Consider the following 22,744-nt stretch of genomic DNA (forward strand, 5'->3'; position numbering starts at 1 on the left):
ACAAGACCCAGAGAACTGCTGTTCACTGGATAATTTCTCTTTTCTCTTATGGTTGCAGAGATTCTGTTGCCCTAAAGTTAACTAAAGATGTAAAAATGTACATTTTCTTCAACATGTAACAGGGTTGACTTGAACTGATGGAAAGCATTGTATATACGCACACCTGCAGAGGCATGCGTTGTGTATGCAGTGGAATTTGGTTTGATTTGCACTAAAGAGCACTTTAGTAGCTGTTAAAGGAATCTGCTCTTCCTGTTTGCACTGGAATGCCAGATGTTTTCAGCTAGCGAGTCTTGTTGTTCTCTCTGACAAGCGTAGAATCGCAAAGTGGCTCATTTGATTTACTTCGCCTGTGTCAGGAGTGCATGTGTGTGTTTACGTTCCTCCACGCCAGTTCTGCCACCATGACTTGAGATGGATGAGTGTCAGTGGAAAGAACACCTGATGTAAAGTTTAATTCAGTGGAGGCTCTGAGAGCTTGTCATTCTGTACGTGCAGATGCAGGATGTAATGCCTCTTTCTAAACTGAATGTGTTGTCTGAATATTTTTTGTGGTGAAGCATTCCCTCTGCTACCGTCTGTCACTTGTTCCTCGCAGTTTGTCTGTGTGTTGTAGTAATGTTTATCTGCGTGGTGATTCTCTTGAGTAAAGTACCTTATGGTCACACTTGTAGATTTAAAGCATCACATACACCGTTTATGTCATTCAAATCTGAATCGCGACAGTTCTGTGTTACAGCTAATACTACAAAAAATTTTCATAGCTAACAAATGATTGTCAAGCAGTACTTCTTTGAGGAACGGCAACCTGCAGTGCAGTCTTTTTATTTCCTTGTGACAAACATGGTTTCTAGTAATAGTGCTTCAGTCTCTCTTCGGTCTCCTTAGAGCTGTTGCTCTGTGGTGACACACACATCTACGCAAGTCTGTGCTCTCCACGCTCCTGTCACAGCAGTGAGACACTTCTGCTTGTTAGCAGGATCCGTTCACAAGGGTCATTCAGAGGGTCTCATTTCTTTTTCACTGCGTGTCAGCGATTCCCGCGCGGTTACACAGACTGAAGCTGCGACATTTTAGGTGTTCGGTTTCAAAGCTGGGCATTTTATCAAATTAATTGCTCTTTTAATGTAATGTTTCGTCACGGCAACCGTGACGCTGTCGCCTCACTGCAGGAGGGTCCTGGGCTTGAATTGGCTTTTGTGAGTCTGCTAATATATAAAAGAAATCTTTAGAAAATATTATTTAAACACAAAGTTTTTCTTTTCTTTTGTGTTGCAAAAAATTTCCAATCAGCTGAACAACGTTGTCAGTATAGTTTTAATACCGTTTGCTTTTAATGATTATTAGATATTTAGAATCAAAATACTTGTCATATATGGTATCTTTCCTTCACTCAAAAACACTTTCTTTGCCCTCATAACATGACATGACATAATATTTGTTTTACTAAAATGCAACAGAAAAATAAAAATATTTGTCTGGTCCAGTAATTAATCAAGAAAAATATGCTTGATATAAACTGAACGATACCAACCAAGTAAATTTCTCATAGATATTACAGTATAATTATGTAACAAAATTAGATGGAAACTGTATATGTTTTAGGCATACTTGTTCCTTTTGTGTCTTTCTGAGTGTTTTCAGGCAATAGCTCCTATATTAAATGAGGCAGGACTCTGCATGCTCAGGTAGAAGCTTCAAAGGTGCGTAACAAAAGCACAAAATTAAGCTGCTTAATTTTGAATTAAGCAGCTTAATTTTGTGCCCAAATGTGACGGACTGGTTCTGATATAACACTTTTTTGCCCTATTTGAGCATTCAAGGTAATTTCTGCCACAGTGGTCATTTACCCATTCACATATATATGTTTTCTTTATTCTATGCGTACGTGTTTTTAACCTAACATCCACAAATTTACAGTCTAATACAGGGGTGGCCAACTCCAGGCCTCGAGAGCAGGTGTCCTGCAGGTTTTAGATAACACCCTGGCTCAACAGACCTGAATCAAATGATTAGTTCATTACCAGCCTCTGGAGAACTTCAAGAAATGTTGAGGAGGTAATTCAGCCATTTAAATCAGCTCTGATGGATCAAGGACACATCTAAAACGTACAGGACACCGGCTCTCGAGGCCTGGAGTTGGCCACCCCTGGTCTAATAGATACATTAGGGGCAACTCAGGGTTCAGTATCTTGCTTAATCATACTCTACAGGAGTTTGGAATCAGACCACCGACCTCCCGAGTTGCAGACAACCCATTCTTCCTCGTGAGCTACATCTGGAGCACAGTGGAAAGTGAAAAGAAAATCTGAAAGAAAAACGCCCTCACATGGTAGCTGATCCTTCGTCTGGTGTATGACAGTCTTGTGCTAGAGAAAATGGGTCTTCTTGCAAAGTAATTATGAATGCAGTTTGGTTTGGGAACACCATTTTTAGAAGGCAGGGTTCAACAGACATGACCCAGGAGAGTAGTAATAAATATAACCAGAAAGCAGGATGCTGATGGTCTGTGATGACCCCTCACAGGCTCTGTGGCTTGACACTTTGGTCTATGGCAGTAATTCAAAGAAACGAATGCATTTCTGATCTTCTGTCGAGGCCTGGTCACGTAGCTCTCCAGAGACCGCCGCCTCTGAGTTGACTGCCTCACTACTGTAAAGTTGATTAAAGGTGATGCTAACACGTATCATGTGGTGCCTTGGTGGACTTTGTGAAACGAAGGACCCTCGTGAGGATTTTTTGGGCCTCAACTAGAAAGAAGGTCTTGGCAAAAACTCTGTAGCTATGACCAAACGCATGCCAGGATGACTGATGATCCTTGGCAGGGCTGGTGAGCTTGTGATAGTATATTGATCCCTAAAGGAGATATTCATCTTTTTTCCCTGCTGCTGTCCACAAGGGTAAAACATGTGGTCATCTGTTCAGAGCTGCTCCACAAGCCGATAGGGATTTGGAAACATGTTCAAGGACTTCACAGCTGAGAGGTGCTTGCTGTCAGATAAGTTGAATCGCTGGAATTAAGTGCTCTCTCAAATTTGATGACACAGCAAAAGCTGCTGTAACTTAACCTTGTACAGTAATGGGTTATTACATAAAATACCTTTGTTTTTGTTCATTTTTATAAACATGCAACATTATCTTCTCATTTCTCTTGATTCTGCTTCACCAAACAATAAGCTGTTGACTGGTGCGCAGTGTTAAAGGCCTCTCACATGCAGCAATGCAACTGCTTCAGGAATAGAAATTGTTGGGTGCTATGTGTTTAAGCATTAGGTCAGTCTGACCTCTAGTGGCTAAATGCTTGAATTACAGTTGCTGTGTCTAAAGTTTATTAAGAGCATTGTCCCAGATGAGTGCATTGATGAGTGCAAATGATTTGAATTTAGGTAACCTGACAGAAAATTGTCTATAGACTTTAATAACTTTTTAAACCTTTTTTGCACATTACCTTTATTTACCATGTGACGCTAATACATCCTATGTTAGGTCCACATCGGAGCCTCACCATGTTGTCAGGCAGATCGGCCATTGTTATCTCGCCTGGTAACTTGCAGTTTCTGCATACAAATGAAAGCAAATGTATAGATGAGAAATAAACACTTGTGATGTTGCTGGGAGCGATCGTGTTTAGTGTGTGCCAAAGTTTCTGGGGAATGAAGAGAGGGAGGTTCGGGGAACAATGTAAATGTAAAACATACTGCAGATTTTCCACTGGGAGGCAGGAAAGGAGCACTGCTTTGTCCTACTGTGGAACAAGTACAACTTCTGCAAGAGTGTGATAAAAATGGACTTAGAGGTTACAACAGTTAGTTGCAGTTGCAACTTCTCTGCATTTTTATAGTAGGAAAGAGGTTTTTGCAAACTGGATGTTTTTCTTTTCTTTTTTCTTTTTTTCCTCTAGTACCTGGATAAGGAGCTTATGAGAAAATAATAGGATCGCCTTGGAATGGCTTACAGTACTGCTAGCCAAGGTTTTCCCGTTGTAATACAATTATAAAAAACCAAATACGCGTGACTCGAGTTTGATTTGTTTTGTTCACATTGTTCCAAAAGGAGAAAATAAAATCAGCTTAGAGGTTGCAGTCTTGTTGATTCTCTGGTAGTTCTCAGGGATGACACTGTGTTTTCCCAGTTGTTTTCATTAGTTCTGCGCTTAATATTCACCACAGTCCAAACCATATTTAAAATGAATATGACTCACATGTTATTGTGTAACCATGGAAAATGTCAAAATTCTAGCTTTTGCTAGGCAGTGGAACCGCAGCAATATAGTGAACCCAAGCAAGAAACAAGCTGAGTTCAGTGTGTGGGGAGAAACACCCTGTTTTTTGGCCTTGCAGTGTTATTTTATGGTAAGTTAATGAGACGCGTTAGCCAGTTCCCCGCTGTAAGGTTACTGTTGTTGTCATCCGTGGTGGAAGTATTCCATTTCAGGGGGCAAGCTGATTGAATTCTCAAATTCCATTTTTATTAATATGTGCAGAGAATATGTTTGATTTACATGAACTCAGGCGATGAAAAACAAACTTTATTGTAGAAAAAAAAGGGAAAAAAACATTTTCAATAGGACGTATTGTGTATTTAACTCTGCAGCAACATAAAGTCTAAAATACTTTATACTTAAAAGACTGTAAGGGCCGTCTTGAGGGAAGATCGAGAATAACATCAACCTTTACCCCTATAATGAATAACCCTGCTTTCCCTCCGGGTTCTTTGGACCCCGGCTTTCAACGATGGTCTGATAAGAATATTAAGTCTCTTGGTGACCTTTTCTCGGGTGGTGATCTCATGTCGTTTGAACAACTTACCAACAGTTACGGCTTGCCTAGACAGGATTTCTTTCGTTTTTTGCAAATACGACACTATATCACTCACAATACAACCCTTGCTGAGCACCCTGAAGTATCTGATGTTGAGAGGGTTTTGTTTGGGCAACAGCTGACGGTGTCTCTGAGTTCATTTTACCATGTGCTTAATGCTTTGACTACCACTGATGCGCAGGGGATTAGAGGTGTGTGGGAGAGGGAACTGTCGGTAACCATAGATGAAGATAAGTGGGATACCGTTTGGTCTCTCGCAAAAAGGATTTCAATTTGTACTCGGACAAGAGCAATCCAATTTAAGATTTTACACAGATTACACGTATCCCCTCACCGCAGACACCTCTTCAGCCGCTCTCTTTCCCCTGTGTGTCTTAAGTGCAAAACTGATGTAGGGACTTTAACTCACTGTTTTTGGTCCTGTTATAAGCTTCAAGAATACTGGGCTGACATTACAGGTGAACTGGGGAAAATCTTCCACGTTGATATAGAGATGGACCCTTTGTCCCTGATTCTAGGTCTTCCAAGTGACCGCCTAAAAGCGGCGGCCAACAAAAGATTGTATAACACTCTAACATTTGCAGCCAGGAAAAATATCCTCTTACAATGGATCAACGATAGGACTCCCACTGTCTGTGGCTGGCGCAAAATAGTTTTTGAACTGATTCCTCTGGAATACCTCACACACGTTATACACCACAGTGTGGGTCAGTTCTATGGGATGTGGCACCCCTTTTTAGACTATATTGGACCGGACCTTTCCGCTATCTTATTCAAAGGACTACTACACACGTGATCACCACCCGGGCGCTGTAAGACTGACTCACCACCTCTTGTATGTTATATTTTTTGTATTTTGTATCTTGTATTATGCCTTATTTAAGAGCTGTTGTGTACGTTTTGTGTTTGTACTGTTTTGTTGTTCTGTGTCTACTGTCGAGACACTGTCGTGTTAAAGGAAAATCTGCAATAAAAACAATGATGAAAAAAAAAAAAATAAGGCTGTTTGGGCCAGAATGCATTTCACACACATACACACTTCCATTGTTGCAAAGGGTAACTGAGCCTCCAGTGTAAAAAAAATACTAATATATGACATATCATCAGACCACCCCTTCACGAGCCAGCAGACCCTTTCAGTATGTGAACCCGCTCTGGCGTGAATCCTGAAACGGGAGAGGAGAAGAGTAGCTTTACCTGCGCTCGCCGAGTTACAGCGACACTGAAGATTTGACGTTGACAAGATGAGCGCATGATAAAGCTCTGTCTGATCTTTGATACACATAGACTTAAGCGCAGACTGGTGGATGAGATACAATAGCTGTGTGTGGCTCTTTTGTTGGTGTTACAGCTTCCTTTCATGAAGTGCTGCCTGCAGTACAATAGCTCAGTGTTTTGTAGAAAATAAAATAGGTGTGGAAAAGTGAGCAATGTTTTTCATTATCTCGACTTTCTTCCTGAAATTTAAGGGCTGATAGCAGTTAGTTGAAACATGCACAGATTCAACAAGGTGCTGGAAATATTTTGGTTCATATTGACATGATAGCATACAGTTGTTGCCGATTTGTTGGCTACACATACAGGATGTGACTTTCCCATTCCACTACATCCCAGAGGTGACTGGATCTGACAGGATCTGGTGACCATGGAGGCGATTTGAGTACAGTGAACTCGTTGTCCTGTTTCTTTGAAGCACTTTGACATGATTTGAACTTTGTGACATGGTGTCTTATCCTGCTGAAATAAGCAGTTAGTCTGTGGTGTTTAACTGATGCACAGTCACTAATGAGTGAAATGTGTGCTACAATATCCCCAGCATCATTACACCACCACCACTAGCTTGAACCATCGACCGGCGGGATGGATCCATGCTTTCATGTTGTTTACACCAAATTCTGAATTTTGCAGCAGAACTCTCACTAAGCTAGACGACATCTTTCCACTCTTCTATTCTCCAATTTTGGTGAGCCTTGTGAGTCGTAGGAGTTGCACCCGGTGTGGGCCTCTGTAGCCCATCTGCTTCAACGTTTGACGTTTTGTCCTTTAAGAGATGCTCTTCTGCGTACATTTGTTTAATAAGTGACTTGAAGCAGCATTCTGAGTCACTTAAATCACCTTTAGCCCTCATTCTGATCTTCAGTTTAAACTTCAGCAGGTTGCCTTGACCCTGTCTACATGCCTAAATGTATTGAGTATATATTGATTACATTTTTGTGTCAAAAAGAAGGTGAACAGGGGTACATAATAAAATGGCCAGTGAATGAATGCTAGCATGGCCAGAGCAACAGTTTTTTTGTATGTTTTATCCTGGAAAAAACAAACCAGTTTTTATTTTATTTATTTTATTCTGGTAGTCTAAATTTGTACATTGTACATTGTATGTATGCAAAATTAACATTGGTGTGCATTAAAAAAAAGTATTTTCTTTGTATAAGTACACTACTTTTAGTTACTTTCTATGATTTTTAAAGATCACCGTTAATATCATCCTACCTATGTTAATACAAGTTGCTGTACTAGAAGGACTGCTGTGTTGACTGAGGTCAGTTAAGATTTCCAGTTTCCTGATACCATCAGGAAAGACCTCCTGCAACGCACACCACATGCAGACACACTTTAATCACCGCCATTTGTTATGTTGATTGAAAATTTCAGGACCCCAAGAGGCAAGACGCACACACTGAAGTTAGCAATGATTAAAAGTAGCTTGTTGTGAATAGTCAGGTAATTGGAGTGGATGGATCTTTGAAGATGGAGCGTGCAGCCCTGAGGGGAAAACTGAGTTGTCAGGTGGGCAGACAGAGGACTGATGGCAGACGGAGAGCGAGCTGAGGCTGAATTCTCTTGTAGAAAACGACTTGTGAACTGGAACAGATATACAAGATGGGGATGAACTTATAAAAACAGTCATACACAATCACTGGCGAATAGTCCGGGACGAAGGTGTCGTGCATAAAACTCACAAACTGAAGGACAACAAGAGAGACTGTAAATAAACAGGAGACATAAAAAGTAAGAGAACAAAGAGGAAACAGAGAAAGAGGAGGAGGTACAGCCGGTTCATGATACCATTGCTTCCCTCATCTTTGCCCAAACAACTAAAGACACAACAGTTGCCCTGGACACGATGTAAACCAACAAAAACAAAGCTGTATCATCGCGGTGCTTCGAGAGGAGGAGGTAAATGAGATCATATATGTCAGTAGCATAAGCTGCTGAAACAGTAAATCTTTCGCTTGGACGCTTGAAAGGACTGTGCTCACCTCTGAAGGTTTTGCTGGCCTGATGGCGAAAAGAATGTCCCCATTAAAAGCGTAACTGCGCCCAATTTGATGCCTGTAAAAGTCTCCACAGTGCAGATGGATACGTTAATCGAGGGGCAAATTGCTGCGGTATTATGGTGGTATTACTGGAAGCAATTACCAATAGGCAAGTAGACTGTTGCGATTATGCTATAAATCTAGAGGTAGTCATTACGCAGAGCATAGCCTAATAACAGCCAGCGTACGTACCTCCTGTGTGCATAAGCGCCTTAGATGAGCAGATTATTCGAATGGAAACGAGCTGAACTGATACAGTGAAGCTGTATTGTGACTACTGTTGCTAGACGGGGCCAAAAGATGATAGATAGGTGCGCAAGTATGTAATCTGTAGAAAGCGTTGTTATCTAGACTGGCAGATAAAGCAGTTGTGTGAATAGATCCATTGTGTTAGTAGAGGCAACCGGCTAAACACGCCAGCGTTTTCTGGCTCGTGCTGAGAAGAAGTTTACCTGATAGAGTTATAGACTTGATGACACTGTGCAGTAATTATTAGAGTGTTAATATTTTAATGACTGAATACAACTGTGTCTGTGCATTTCTTGGTGAAGTTATTTAAAACTATGTTGCTGTATCTATGGAGTTATCAAAAACAAGCAGTGATCTCCAAAAGGAGCTTTCAGCTCAAATGAATGTATTGCTTGTATGGTGCTACCTACCACATTATTCCATCACTCATCTTTGATATTTTAATAGCTGTTTCTCAGTAATTTCTCCTATTTGCTTCTTGCCTAGGCACACTTCTCTCTGAGTGATTAACGTCATTGTTTTGAGCTGTAGATGGCAACCTTGCTCTTGGCAGACAGATGTTTCCATGTATTTTTATTATGTAGTACATGTGAAATGCTTTCTTGACGATCAAGTCCTGTTAATTTTGAAATATGTGTAATAAAACACCAATAAAGAGTCTTTATCCCAGTATAATGACTGGGATCGTAATCCATCAATACATCAAGCTTGGCCGTGTCTACGCTGACGTCCTAATCTCGGCGATATTTGCGGTTAGAAAGCGAGTTAAAAGGAGGTTTGCACCAGGTCTGTGATGAGACTTTCCACAGGCCTCACTGAGCTGTGATGTTACCCCGCTCATGTGTGTCCCCCATCTGATTCTGATCAGGGTTTTTACTGCTGCGCTCTGAGCTGCGAGGGCTTGGAGCCTAACAGGCGTATTTTTAGGCCAGGAGAGGAGGGGGTCGTGGGGGAGAGGGTGCTATTGAAAGCTGAGACATAATTATAAAATGTAAGATGGAATATTGTTTTTATTACAAAGCCAAACAAATGTGTCTTTGTCGCGAATCACATCAAAGGTGTCCGTGTGACGACTAACCACTGAGTGGAGGCATGGTGCTTGAGGTTTAATGAAACACAAATGCTGGCTGTGTGTGTGTGTGTGTGTGTGTGTGTGTGTGTGTGTGTGTGTGTGTGTGTATGTGTGTGTGTGTGTGAGGCCAGCAAAAGTGTGGGGTCTGCAAGTGTCACAGTATGTGTTGCCGTGCGCCTTTGTTATCTGTAAGTTTGAGTATGTTGCTCACACATGTGCGTCCCCGTCTGTGAGTAAGCGCAGCTTTTCAACTGCGCACCGTAAGGAGCGAGGCATGTGTCACATAGACTATTAATTAGAGCCCAGTGTTTTGTGGTTACCTGTCACCACTGCTCATGAAAGAATGGAAAATTCAATTATTTCACATCGATGAGACCCAATAATTCACAGCACTTGATGAAACGCCATGGATTCTATGTGGGAGATGGAGCGTGTGTGTGCCTTCCCTCCATGTGTGAGGTTGAGCTGATTCCACCCATTACATCTGTCAGCGCATCATCTGAGAAGGTGTATATTATGTTATTTGTGAAGCTAGTGTGCTAATTATGACTTCAGCTCTTTTTTTAGCCTAGGAAGAGTAGGAAAGAGACAGCCAGTCCGTCGCTATCCAAACAACATGAAATTACATGGAAACTTAGAGATAGACAAGTTCTCTTTATCTGCGTGCTTTGCTCGTCTCCTTTCCTTCCCTACTGTAGCGCAAGTGAGTGATTGCGGCACGGAATTCCTGAGCGCTTGGGCCTTTTGTTGGGATTGCATCGCTTGAATAGTTTCCGTTCCTCTCCCACCATACTCCACCCCAGTGTAGATCCATTTTATTTATCTGCCGTGTCATCGTCAGACGAGGGGGGAGAGCACGCATGGCTGCCCTGGTGCCTGGGGAGTGAAAATGTGACAGGGCTGACAAACAGGCGAGTGTGGACAGACGTTTGTTGTGTCTAGACTGAGGCCCATGAGGCTGTGCTGGTCTTTGGGTAAACTAGTCTCACAGGAGGCACATTGTAAACTTATCATAGTGTTATTGTGCGGGATACATGCTGGGCTCTGCTGTGAACGTGTGGAGTACCCATGTCTTTTACACAACACAAGAAAATAACATTTACACACACATAATGTACTATTCTTTTGATCTTCAGCTTGAAGTTGGGTATTAACTTAAGAAAAGTTAAAGAAGTATAGCTTGTGTGATGTGTAATAATCATAGACTGTATGTCAAAGATGGACACAACCACTATGATGTCACCAGTTGAGTAATTTGTTACACTAATTGTTACGTTGAACTGAAACACATTGTCACATAATTACCAGTTAGCAATATAAACTTACAGGTCCACACACTAATAGAAATCCCTAATTGTAATGAAGACACAGATGGGATGTTTTAGTTTTTATGTATGAACACAAAACTGACAGCACAAAGCAAATCCTTGGCTAGCTTCTTGTTAGACTGCTGTTTGTGCAGACAGACAGTTTTGTTAGCAGTATAATGCAGTTGTTTCACCATCATGATCTTGTCCTTCTGTGCAATAAAAATAAAAGTAAAAAATAAATAAAAATAAAAGTAATATCTGTCTGTGGTGGAATGTCTCCATTCCTCAAAAGCTATAGATCACTCCACCATTTTCCTCCTCCCAGCACAAAAACTGAAATCAGTAATGAAAGTCTACAGGAAGAAAAAAGAACCTTAATCGAATGTAATGCAAGTAATGAAATACTTGTAATGTACTTTCTGAATTTAGTACAGTAACGCATTACATTGTTATTTTAAAAATTCAATTGTTATTTTGTCATTTAAAACAAAACTTGTTGACCTTATTTTGGTTTAAAATGCTAAGTTATCAGCTAACGCTAGCAAGCTAGGTTAGCAAGCTGCATCCATAGACTGAAGGGGTGTGGTGCACAGACATGGAAACAGGATAATTAGCGCTAATTAACAGTCTAATGAAGTACTATAATTCCAACATGTTGGGCATGCTGTAATGCACAGCAAGCATATTATTTTTCAGATAATTGCATTAAAAATGCTCCAGAAGGTGCCAACAAAACAAACACAGCTGCGAGTCCTCTGTTCAGTTACTCTAATTAGCGGAGGTGAAGCCTACCCATATGGAAAAGATATATATAAATCTTATAAAGTTTGTATCTGTCTTGTGTGAAACTTGTATGAAAAGCATACAAGAGTGAAAACAGATATAAGATCCCTTGAAAAATTATATAATGAAACTTGTATATTTTGGATACTTACTAAAACAATGTATGAAAGTAATGAGAAAGTGGCCACTTTCATGAGTAAATCATGTAAGCCTTATATGATTTACTCATGAAAGTGGCCACTTTCATGAGTAATCACATATAAGTTTTTACTATTTCTTTTCCATATGGGTAGCAAAGGGTTACTGGTGCTTTTCTGCTTGGAGTTTGCATGTTCTTTGTGTGCCTGTTAGGGCTTCTACCACATACTCCAGCTTCCTCCCAGAGTCCTAAGACATGTATGGTGTTAGTTTAAATGATTCTATATTGGTCGTGCAGTAGATGTGAGTGTGAGAGCGAATACAATAGACTGGCAGCCTGTCCAGAGTGTACCCCTCCTCTCATCCTAAGACAGCTGGGAAAGGATCCAGCTTCTTTGCATAATTGCTTTAGAAGATAGATGGATGGATGCGTCTTTAAAAAAGTCACCCATTGTATGAGTGTTGTAAACAATTAAATCATTTGTAGACGATAAAGTAAATTTTCTATTCTGGCTGTAAAAATGTTACAGCCTCATGTGGCCATTAGAGGAACTGCAGTTTTTGGCACTTTTGTTGGCTTGATGATAATTCATTCAGTGTCACTTGAATTTCTGTGTTAACAGTATAGGTGGTATATGTAACACTTTTTTTTTATTTGTGTGTAGAACAGCTGTTACCGTTAAATACAACTTTAAATGTTTTCATATATATTGTTTCCAGACATATGCTATTTTTTTTTTGTCCCAACACAAAAAGTCCTTTTGCAAATTAAATATTAATTGGTGTCATACTCTATGAGTTTGCGTGCGGGATGACAAAAATCAAATTTTCCTGACTAATAAACAGTTTCTGCTGTCATATTCAGACCTCAAGCCCAGCTTATAAAAGGACTCATATATAATGTTAACACCCAAACCTTATCCCACGGGATACAAATTCATCATTTTAGCGCTCCATGCACAGGCCTTCCTCAGAGATAGGATGGTGTCAACACAGAAATCTGTCACTTCTCTCCACGGAAAGTTGGATTCAGCGTGAGGGCCGACATGGATGCAGTTCAGACTGCTGTTGCACAGATGAAGGGAAACACCCTCCTTCAAAGCCTGTTCCTGGCAAGACAAAACTTTAACTCACGAAAGAACTGTTTGTTTTCTAAAAGCCATCTTTGTCATTTATGCAGTTTATTTCTGAGAGCTAATAAGGACACCAAAATGCGCACCCATAGAACAGCTACAGTCGGGGCAGCTAGCGGCAGGTCTTCACGCTGATTCAGTTTTGTAGTAGGTCAGCAATTTTTGCTGCTTCACTTTCATGCACGCACATGCTCATAAACTCAATTTTTAAAAAAACTCTTTACTTTCCATTTGCAGTTCTTGATATTGTCTGCATATGCTAGTTTCCTGTGCTTTTGGCAGGTCAAGTTCAGGTTTGGTGACTCATTTCAGAATGTTTGAGCTTCTCTTGCATTTCATTTAGCCGCAGTTTAATCAGTTTTTTTTGTGTGTAAGATGCAGACAAAAATTGCGTTTATCTCAGTAACCACTAAGTGCCTGAGATTGGAGTCCTCTTTCTTCAGGCAGAGGTCTCGCTTCCTTACTGTGTCATGTTATTTTGACCAGAAGGAAACAAGTTGAAAAGACAAAATGGGAGTTGAAGTGACAAGCAGCTGTGCATACCGAGGTCATGTTCATTTTTCAGGGTCAGAACTGGTCCCTGTTATTCTTTTAGTGTTTCATGAAAGCTGCAGTCTCACAAGTGAATATTTCCAAGTGTCAGCTAATGATTTGTACCACAGGCTGTGACCCAAAGAAAATCCGGCATGCCATGTTAGTCAGTTGCCGAAAGAACGGATGGAAGTGTGAATGGATGAAGAGAAAATAGGAAAAGAGTGAAGACCCAAAACGGAGCAGTTCCCACGACCAGAAAATTGCTCAAATTGCTGGTGGCTCCCTTTGTCCCCACCCCTCCAATGCATTCCATGATGAATGGGACATTTAATATTGCGCTGCTTAAGGGTATCGCTGGAGTGTATCCTATCTGTCCTTCACTAAACACTAAAACAGCCCTTTTTCTCTGGCAGTGTGGAATTGAGCAACATATTATCAAATGTAGAAGAAAACCAAAAAACTTTGCAAAAGATTTTAACATAATTTTAGACAAGGGTTTTACTGACAAGGTAACTTTAAAATTGCTTTGTTTCTTTGATGCTGGGACATATTTTCAACACATTCTGTGCCACGACCAACACATAAGTTCTGCTTCTTAAGAGAATGTGGTTGTGTATTTTACATATTTCTGAAACCATGAAAACATTTACTTTTTATGACGGCAAACAAGTGGGAATAAACAAACCAATAAAAGAGAAGAGAGCTCATAAAGGCTACTGGTTATACAGTTAGACAGTCAAAGCTGGCATGTGCAGAGGAGGGATAGTGGACGAAGTGGACAAAGGATGCTAAATGTGGAGCTGCCAGACAGGAGAAGAGGAAAATCTCAAAGGAAACTCATGGATGTAATGAAGGAGGAGATGCAGAGGGATAGGGTGAGGTGGAGGCAGTTGATCTGTGTGATTTCAGTAGCGTTTCTGTGGATATAAATATGTATTTTTGTGTGCTAAAGAAATGCTTTGTTTTAACCAGCTCTTAACAGGACTAACTATGGCCACTGAGGCTGTAACAATGTAGTGCTGTGGCACGCTAATACATGCATTGTTGGCTAATATCAGAGTGCAATGATTTCACACAAAGGGGAGAAGAGACAGATGAGATTTTCTGGCTTTGTGCCGCACTGATGGATGGAGCGAGAGAGTTCTCATGAGCAAGTGTCATCCAATCTAATCCAGGTGATTAGTCATGCATTCTCCTCTTTCAAGGTGTGAGGCCCATTATTTCTCCCCCCCCCCCCCCCCCCCCCTCAACCAGGGGCCAGGTAATGTAATCGCAAAATGAAAAGTATCACTGTTGGTTTCAAGTAACTAGACACACAGATACGCAGACAGTCAGGCACGTACTGTGCTACGTGTATACGAGCAGAAACAATGGCAGCGAGAAGCTCGAGTACACTGTCTGGCCTGAAGGTGACCTCCGCCCCCTCACCCCAATTGGCAAAGCTCAGATATTCATCTGGGCTGAGAAAAATGGGAGAAATATTGTTATGGTGACCATTCAAAATGTTGATTTAAACATTTAAAAAACTTGAACAGCACATTTCAGAGAGGAAGACGCCAAAACACCCGCACGCTATTCGTTCTCACGGAAAGGACCGTGACACGGAAAATACTGCAGTATGTTTTATCTCTTGGGGATGCACTCAAAACCAAAATGGACTGGCTGATTCAGACTCTCCCCTTTGATACTAGAATTGTATTAATGGACAGTTTAAAGTCTGTAACTATTCAACATCACCACTGTTTTTTTTCATAAATCATGTTACTGGTGTGATTTATTCCTCTGTGGTGTTTGTCCTCTGTCTATTAAAGACATTTGTAGTGCGCTCTGTGTCTTATATACTTCTTTAGAGACAGAGGGGAGAAAGTCTATGTGTGTGTGTGCTCTGCAACTGTTTGCTCTTCAGGACACAGTAAGAGATCAGACAAAACCCAGTTTTCCACCTCTCCATCACCCTTTCCTTCCATCTTACCACTCGTTTTTTCTCCATATTGTTCTTTGTCCAGTTCAGCTTGTTAACCTTCCTGTTTCTGTGCAGGAATAATGCGGTCCTGTCATCACCTTGTTAAAATCATTCCTCATAACAAAGTGTTATTCATGTGAACTTTATGATTCTGCACTTTTTTGTGGATCCATGCCTATGGAGTGTGTGTGAAGCAGCACAGCAGCAGGGCTAAGCCGAGTGTCTATTTACTGTGATGTGCTTGCTTGCTCGTTTGGCTCTTAGCAGACTGTCATCACAGGGGATCGTTAGTGGAGGGAGATACCAAAGTATGATTAATAACTGTCCTTTCTGTCTCTTGTTTTCACTCCATTTTCTTTGCTTTCCTTTCCCTGTTGCTGTTTCTCTGTGTTACTCCCTCTCTGCTCCCAGAGGACCTGGATGACCTGCGGATGGAGGGTGTGACAGGGCTGGTTCTATCCGGCAGTAAGTTCAGCCAAGGACGCAGCTCCTATCAGCCTGAACCACAGGCCAAAGTTACACTCAACATCTGCTCTAGGTGTGCCAGGTAAATGTTTCTACCTTCTCTTTTCTGGCACAGTGGACGGAGAATATACGCACAGTTCTGCCCCAAGACCAAATCAAACTGGTTCTCCTTAGAACTGAAAGAAAAAGCGAGGCTCAAGGGCACAACTGAGCAAAAGAACAACACAATCATTATAATACATCAGAATAGTTAGTTTAAAAAACAGACGTTTCATTTTTTTCAGCTTGCAACTTCATTTAATAGAACCAAAAAAGCCAGACTGTAGGGGTTGGTGAAAGGAGTAGTATACACCTCTGCATGAAGTCGCGTGTTTTTGGAAATTTTTTTCATGGATTAACCTTTTCTTAGAAAAAGAATAGGCTGATGAATTTTACAATGATAGATTATTTATGACTAATGATAAATGATAGGATTGATACTTTGTTTCTATCCTCTAAGTTCAGTACATAGCCTGCTGAATGTGTAAAATAATTGCCTTGGATGAAAGAAATATACCTCAAACATGAACTATGGAAAAAAACTTCATCTCATAAATCATGACACACTGCTCTCCCGTACATAAGGTGCGGCATTGGTATTGGTACGACATGGTCCTGGGTCTGTGTTTGTGTTGCTGGTTAATTAATATTCTTTGATTTAGTGTTATTCATGGTTCAGTTTCCTTGCTTTTCCATTTGTATTTCTAGTTCTCTTAGTTATTTTCTGCTTTGGTTATATTTATACATTCTAGTTTTTAGGGTTTTGTTACTGTGTCTCACACCTAAACATCCTTGTCTTTATTGTTTCTCCTGTGTCTGTTTTGTGTGCTCTCTTTCTGTCTCCCCAGTCGGTCATGTTCCCATGTCTGTCTTCCCTGGTTCCACTGTCTAGTCCGTGTCTTAGTGTATGTTTCATGTTTCATGTTTTATTTTGATAGTCCCTTGTCCAGGGTTCAGCGTGTTCAGTTTTGCGTGTCTTTGCGTCTGATTAGTTCAGGCTGTGTTTCCTTCCTGTTTCCCACCGTCTCGTTATCCACTGTGTATTTAGTCCTCTGTCTTCCTCTGCCTGTTGTTGAATTGTTTGTTCAGCCACCCTGCTCATCTTCCCCCATGTTTACAAGTCTCAGGTTTTTCATGTCACAGGTTTCAGGTCTTCATGTGCCATGCACTTAGTATTTAGTTGTTTTCCCAGTTTAGGTTTTTGTTGGTTTACTCTTTGTCTCCCTTTTGCTTTTTGTTTGCCTTTCATAGAGCCGTAAATAAAGGCTCGCTTTTAGTTCCTGTCCGTCTCCAGAGTCTGCCTTTGGATCCACTCTCTCTCCACTCCTCGTCTGTCTCTAGTGTTATTTACAACATTTTTTGAGTTTTGTAATAATATAAAACAGCTTTCCTTAAGAAAGTATAACCAGTTGAGAAGACTTGTTCTTTCTAGTAGTTAGGTAAATAGATTAATGCTGTTGCGATAACTGCTTATCTTAGCTTAAAGACTGGAGGCAGTAAATAGGTGACAAATAGCTGTTTTTCCAGGATTATGTTAAATTATTGCCCAAATCCAGGAAATTGCTCAGCTCTTAACCCCACGCAAAGCCACACTTACTGTTTTTTTCACTAGATAATCTCCTCATCAAAGTCTCAGCAAGAACTGAAACAAATTCATCTCCCAACTGAAATGCTAAACAATTTCTGTAAATTTTCCTCTACAGTTCATTTGTCAAAACTATACCGTAGCGCCTGCTGCATCCATTTTTTTCTTTCAAACATCCAACACTTCTTTCTTATCCTTTTCTTACCCTCCATTTCCTGTCTCTGCATTTGTATCAGAGGTAGCAGAGAATAATATCATATCTGAAGTCCATTCCAGTGTTGCTTGTTTTCACAAATCAGCTCTAGCGAGGATAATTGTCTCCATTATCACCCTCTCTCTTGTTATCACAGTTTTTCTCCTCAGACACATTTCCTGTTTCCCTCAGATTCACATCGTCAGTCTGGTGCTCAGATTTCTGAGTTTTGGGTGTGATACCGTAGGCAGGTGTGGGCAAAACTCTTCCTTGATGCCAGTCAAAGATAAACGGTATCTTCTTGATGAGACGCCAGGCACAAATCTGCCTGCACAGCCTCCACTGGTTGGGGTCTGGAATTTGTTTGTTTCAAACTCTTCTTTCATTCATGCAGCTTATCAATTTCGTTCCACACGCAGGCTGCGGGTTGTTGTCAAAGGTTTGTGCAGGAGGATGAAGGCTATCGCTGGATTTTTGTTGGCAGTTTATCGACTTGATGGTTTTAAGCGAGTTGTTTATACCTTTTGTCCCATGGTGGAATTAGTGGCAAAGCAAAGCAGCATCTGTATCTGGAGTCATTTTTGGCTCTTGTGAAGGTTTTTTTTTGTTACTGAAATGTCAAACATCTGTTCCCTTTCTCTGTCTTCCTTTATCCTTTCGGCTGAGGCCAAATTCTTGTTTTGTCCTCTTTAACCTGACCACCGAATCTTTCCCAAGTTTTATTGGCAAAGGAGCTGTGGTCTTTCAAAGTCATTTTTGGGTAGTCTAAGGGCCATAAACAGATCAGTAAGCTGGAAAAGTGCTGCACGCATGGCTTGCCCTTTGTGCTGTTTTGAGAAGACAGATTTCTCAAATTAGGGTTGTGCAGAAGTTCATACGTGCACAGACTCAGGTATTCATGGATGCACACATAAGGCAGCCTGGACACAGGTTTCAAACTGTCTACTTTTACCTTGATGAGATTCGCTGAAGCTTTAAAATTGTTCTTCAGAAAACTAACACGTGCATCTGTCCTTCAGCATCAGTGAGACTTGTAGAGATGTGAGAGATGTGACCTTGCAGTACTGCTCATGTTAGTTCATTTTAATATTGACATGACTGAGGGGAATCTTTGCAATATTTTATAACTCACACAAAGATACCAGAGGCTTGCTTGGCTCAGCAGGGAACTGTGAACACTGGCCCAAGCTGGATAAGCATTCCTCACATACCCGTCATCCCTCAGTCAGACACATTCGAATCCAGCTTCCCTTGTGTTTTTTTTACAGGTCAGTGAGGTCTATCAGTCTGCGCAAATGAGACCAAACCACTTGGCTCTACCATGCACTACCCCAAACCAGGAAATAGTGACACCTAATTTCACACCCACAGTGTGAAGGCGATAACTCCGTTCCCATTTGGGCACCATAATAAGAACAAAATGTCAACTTTGCATTGCAGGATCGCTTTTCTCTTTGAACTCACTGACCCCGTATTGAAACCGATCCCTGACTTCTAAGACACCTTCCCTTGCCAACGTCCTTTTCCGTCCCTTCTGTCCAGACACTGGCCACACCACCAAATGCTCCAGTCAGCCAGTGTGCCTCTTAACCAGCAGTGGCAGGTCTGAAAACATGCAGCTTCCAGTGGCTCTCTGCTGGTTGGTTGAAGTGCAAAATGCTGTGTGGCCTGTGTGTTGTGGCCACGTTTCTGCCTTTTGGGCTATAACTGTGGTCACACCAACATTTCATCCACCTCCCTTATTGGCCTGATCAGTTCATTTAAAGAGCATGTACTCCCGCCACAAAATCTCCTGTGTGCAAACGCATCCCAGATCTTAGGCCTGCTCTGAAGTAGCTGGCAGTGCGGTTTTAAGGAAATGGATAGATTTCCACAAACTTCTTTTGGACTTGTCGTTCTCATTAAATTAATTGCTTTCATATCAGGAATGCACTAGGCGAATTGTAGTCAAGACTTGCGGCTATGAGTAGCTTTTGTTCAGAGAATGGGAAGGCCTTTTGATAGTCATCTTGGGTACTTTTAATGGTCTTATAAAGACCATTAAAGAGGGGGGGAGACAAGGAGAGGGATGTCTAAAGAAGGAAAGAAATAGAATCCACTTTAAGAAGTTGCGCTGTGCCTTTAGTCTCGATGTAGAGGTAGAAACAAGGAGGCCCTGCAGCTGGGAATGCAGCTGTGCCATAAAGGCATAGGGATTGCTTTCCTTTCTCTTCTGCTAATGGTTGCTCTCATGACATGGAAACAGCATGAGGTATAAAGAATTTGATGCCAACGTGGTGCGTGCACAAATTTGACATATGATGTGATTTACAGTTACAGCTATAGTGAGTGTATAGAGCAATTTAGAAGAGCATAAATGCATTTAAATAGCATTTTTCTCTTCTTGCTGAAAGGTGAAACGAGAAAAGGCTGTTTGTCTTTCATTTGCAGTTTACTTCACTATCTCTGGGCAGCCCAAATCTTTTGCTACCTTAAGACAGCCAAATCTGTCAGACCCACTTCCCTTTCAGTCCATGGTGTTATCTTAAAAAAAAAGCAATAGGGGCTTGGAACACATTCTGATAAAAAACAGTAACTGAATGATGTCAGGGAAAAATAGTAGCTGCGTGCGGGTTTTTATTTTTTCTTCTTCATCTTCAGTTTTATGTTTTTATAAGCATAGGGATAGTGGAGGTGCTGCTGCCTGTGTACACATCGTCTATTCGTGCATTACTGTCGTTTCTTCATTATTATTCATATTTAATTTCAGCAAAAACAAAAAAGTTTGTGACCTGAAACCGACCTCCGTGCCGATCCAGATTTCGCCGAACGTTTCGCTAAACATTTCCTCATTGTATCATCACCTCAGACTGATTGAGGCTGGCTTGTTTTTTTGTTATCTGACTTTCAATGTCCAAACATGCGCTGCAGTGCAAGTTTATGTTGTGTGTTGTTTTCCAGGTTGCAGGGAGACACACTATCAGACAGCAGATCAGAAGAGGAGCATAGGCCACACATATCTGAACAAGCTGTACCTGATATATCTTGTAAGTTGCAGTTCATACTTAATATATAAAATCTTTATGCCGTTTCATTCTGCTTTATCCTTCCTTTTTCCCTCGTTTGTGCGTATCGTCTGGAGCAGCTCCTTTGCCCGGGTTGGACACAGTGGCGGGACGACTCCAGGAATGCGACACCTTATCTCAGATGTCAGGCTCTGTAAGTGTCCTCCCTACATCCATCACCAAACAATTAAGATCGCTTTACAACCATCAATTACCTCGTCGCTCTCTCCTCCTCGACTGCTATTGTCTCAAAACCACCTCGAGCCCCTCGTTAACAGAACAAGGCCCGAGTAAAAGTGATCCATCTTCATGTGGGGATTTCAGCTTACACAACAGCTGATAGCGCTAAACAGCCCCAATTAAAACTCTCCCTGCATCACTTTGCTTGCCTTTCACAGCTCTTGTGTGCAGTTTGAAAGGAATACACGAAAAGAATATCGAGCGACGTAACAGCCGCAGGAGATTTAGATGGGTTTGATAATGGATCTAAATATTTCTGGGTTACAGTAGGTACACAAAGGTTTGTTGAATAGCAAAGTGGCGTGATAAACCTCAGACGCTTCAGGGAAGAAATCTATAGTGGCCTTACGTGGCGCACACCAGACTCAGTCAAAGGCACATGCTGTTAATAAAGCATTCAGCTAAGACGCCGGTACCTTTGTATAATTACCTCTCCGAAAAGCCAATACCTTTTTTTTAAAAATATAATTGCCCAATCTAAGTGTTAGACAAGGCTTTTTACTGCTTTTTTTTAAGAACGAAAGGAGCCAGTGCAGTGCTCCGTGTGTGGAGCAGATGCAGAGAGGCTCCAGACTAACTGGGAGCAGACCTTTAGAAACTGAAGGACTAAAGTAGTCGGAGCTCTGACGGATTTAGCCAAATACAATAGCCTCCATCCTGAAACTGTAGACATTTGGACCTTAACATGCCAGTCACACTAATTCCCAGCATTTTACAAGTGTTTTCTTTGACACAACGCACAGAAGGATTTAGAACCGAAAAGCTGAGGCTTGACCGCAACCAACACAGAGTAACAGAGTTTTAATAAATCTGGAAGAGTTAAGTCGATCAATTTAGCCTGTGCCTTTTATTTCTCCTTTCCAATGACCTTCACATCCACATTTAACCACTAGTTTGTAGCTGTGCGCAACAAGGGATTAGACACTCCATCCTGCCGCTACACCGCAATCTTCACAGGTTAAGCCTTGTCTGGCAACTTAGAGAACAGTGCGCTAATAGGTCCCATATGGACTCTGCAAGTGCAAATATCTCCTGTAACCTATAGTGCTGCAAGTAACCGTGCTTGTTTTGTGCTTAATTGCTTATATTTGGCCCTCTTCGAAAGGCAAATGCAATTTGTAATAGCTTGTAAGTTCAGCTAGTCGTCCAGGGGCTTGTGGAGTAAAATGACTAAGCAGTGTGGAATTTTTTTTTTTCTTTTATGGTTTATTCGGCGGGAGGTGGGGGTAGGAGTACAAATAACTCGAATAAAGTAATGAATGAAAGTGTAATGAAATCTTATGTCTTCGCACAGAGTAAAGACATAAGATTTCATTACGCTGGTAGAAAAGTGTCTTGGTGCTTCCTCTCTTGTCGCAGTGGTCATTGCATTTTTCTTTACTTTTTTTTTGCGACTTTTAAAAGTTTGAAGTCATATTTTATTATTAGCATTTACAACTGTCCATAAATAAAGTAGAGCCCTGTATTGTAGACAAGCCCTGGTTTGGGCAGTAAATGCCCTGGAGATGTTGGAAAGTAAACACTCTTAACGGTTATCATTATTAGTCTCCTACCTCTGCCAGCTCCCTTTAGGTGATAATTGCCCCATAAAGACAAATTCTTTCCTAAAGCAATAGCCAGGTGTAAATTCCCCCCAAAATTCTCCCACTTTCCTTTGTAACTCTTAAGTGATATGTGTTAATCAGATTTGCTCTGAGTGGTATGGGTGTTACCATCGTAAAATATGCCAAGGGAAACTGCTCACTTGTATGCTGGAAATAAGATAATTAGTGTGATGCAGTGCTGTGTGTGTGAGAGATGCGAAGCAGAACCGTTATGAGGGTTTATTTCTGTTTCCGAAGGAATCTTGGCTGTAT

General features: G+C 41.2%; 1 protein-coding gene across 2 annotated transcripts in view; it reads left to right on the forward strand.

Moving 5' to 3' along the window:
• The window catches only part of lg9h8orf34 (linkage group 9 C8orf34 homolog), a 76,485-nt gene that overhangs the window by 24,455 nt on the left and 29,286 nt on the right, over positions 1–22,744 (forward strand). For both annotated transcript variants that reach the window (XM_085468481.1, XM_085468480.1), the window contains 3 exons: positions 15,734–15,869; positions 20,545–20,630; positions 20,729–20,802. In XM_085468481.1, the coding sequence (XP_085324607.1) occupies positions 15,734–15,869; positions 20,545–20,630; positions 20,729–20,802 (296 nt within the window). The remainder of the gene's footprint in view (positions 1–15,733; positions 15,870–20,544; positions 20,631–20,728; positions 20,803–22,744) is intronic.

Source organism: Copadichromis virginalis, linkage group LG9 (genome assembly GCF_057382275.1).
Source record: "Copadichromis virginalis isolate Kocher_CV1m ecotype Utaka linkage group LG9, C_Virginalis_male_GT1.1, whole genome shotgun sequence".
Classification (NCBI taxonomy): Eukaryota; Metazoa; Chordata; class Actinopteri; order Cichliformes; family Cichlidae; genus Copadichromis; species Copadichromis virginalis.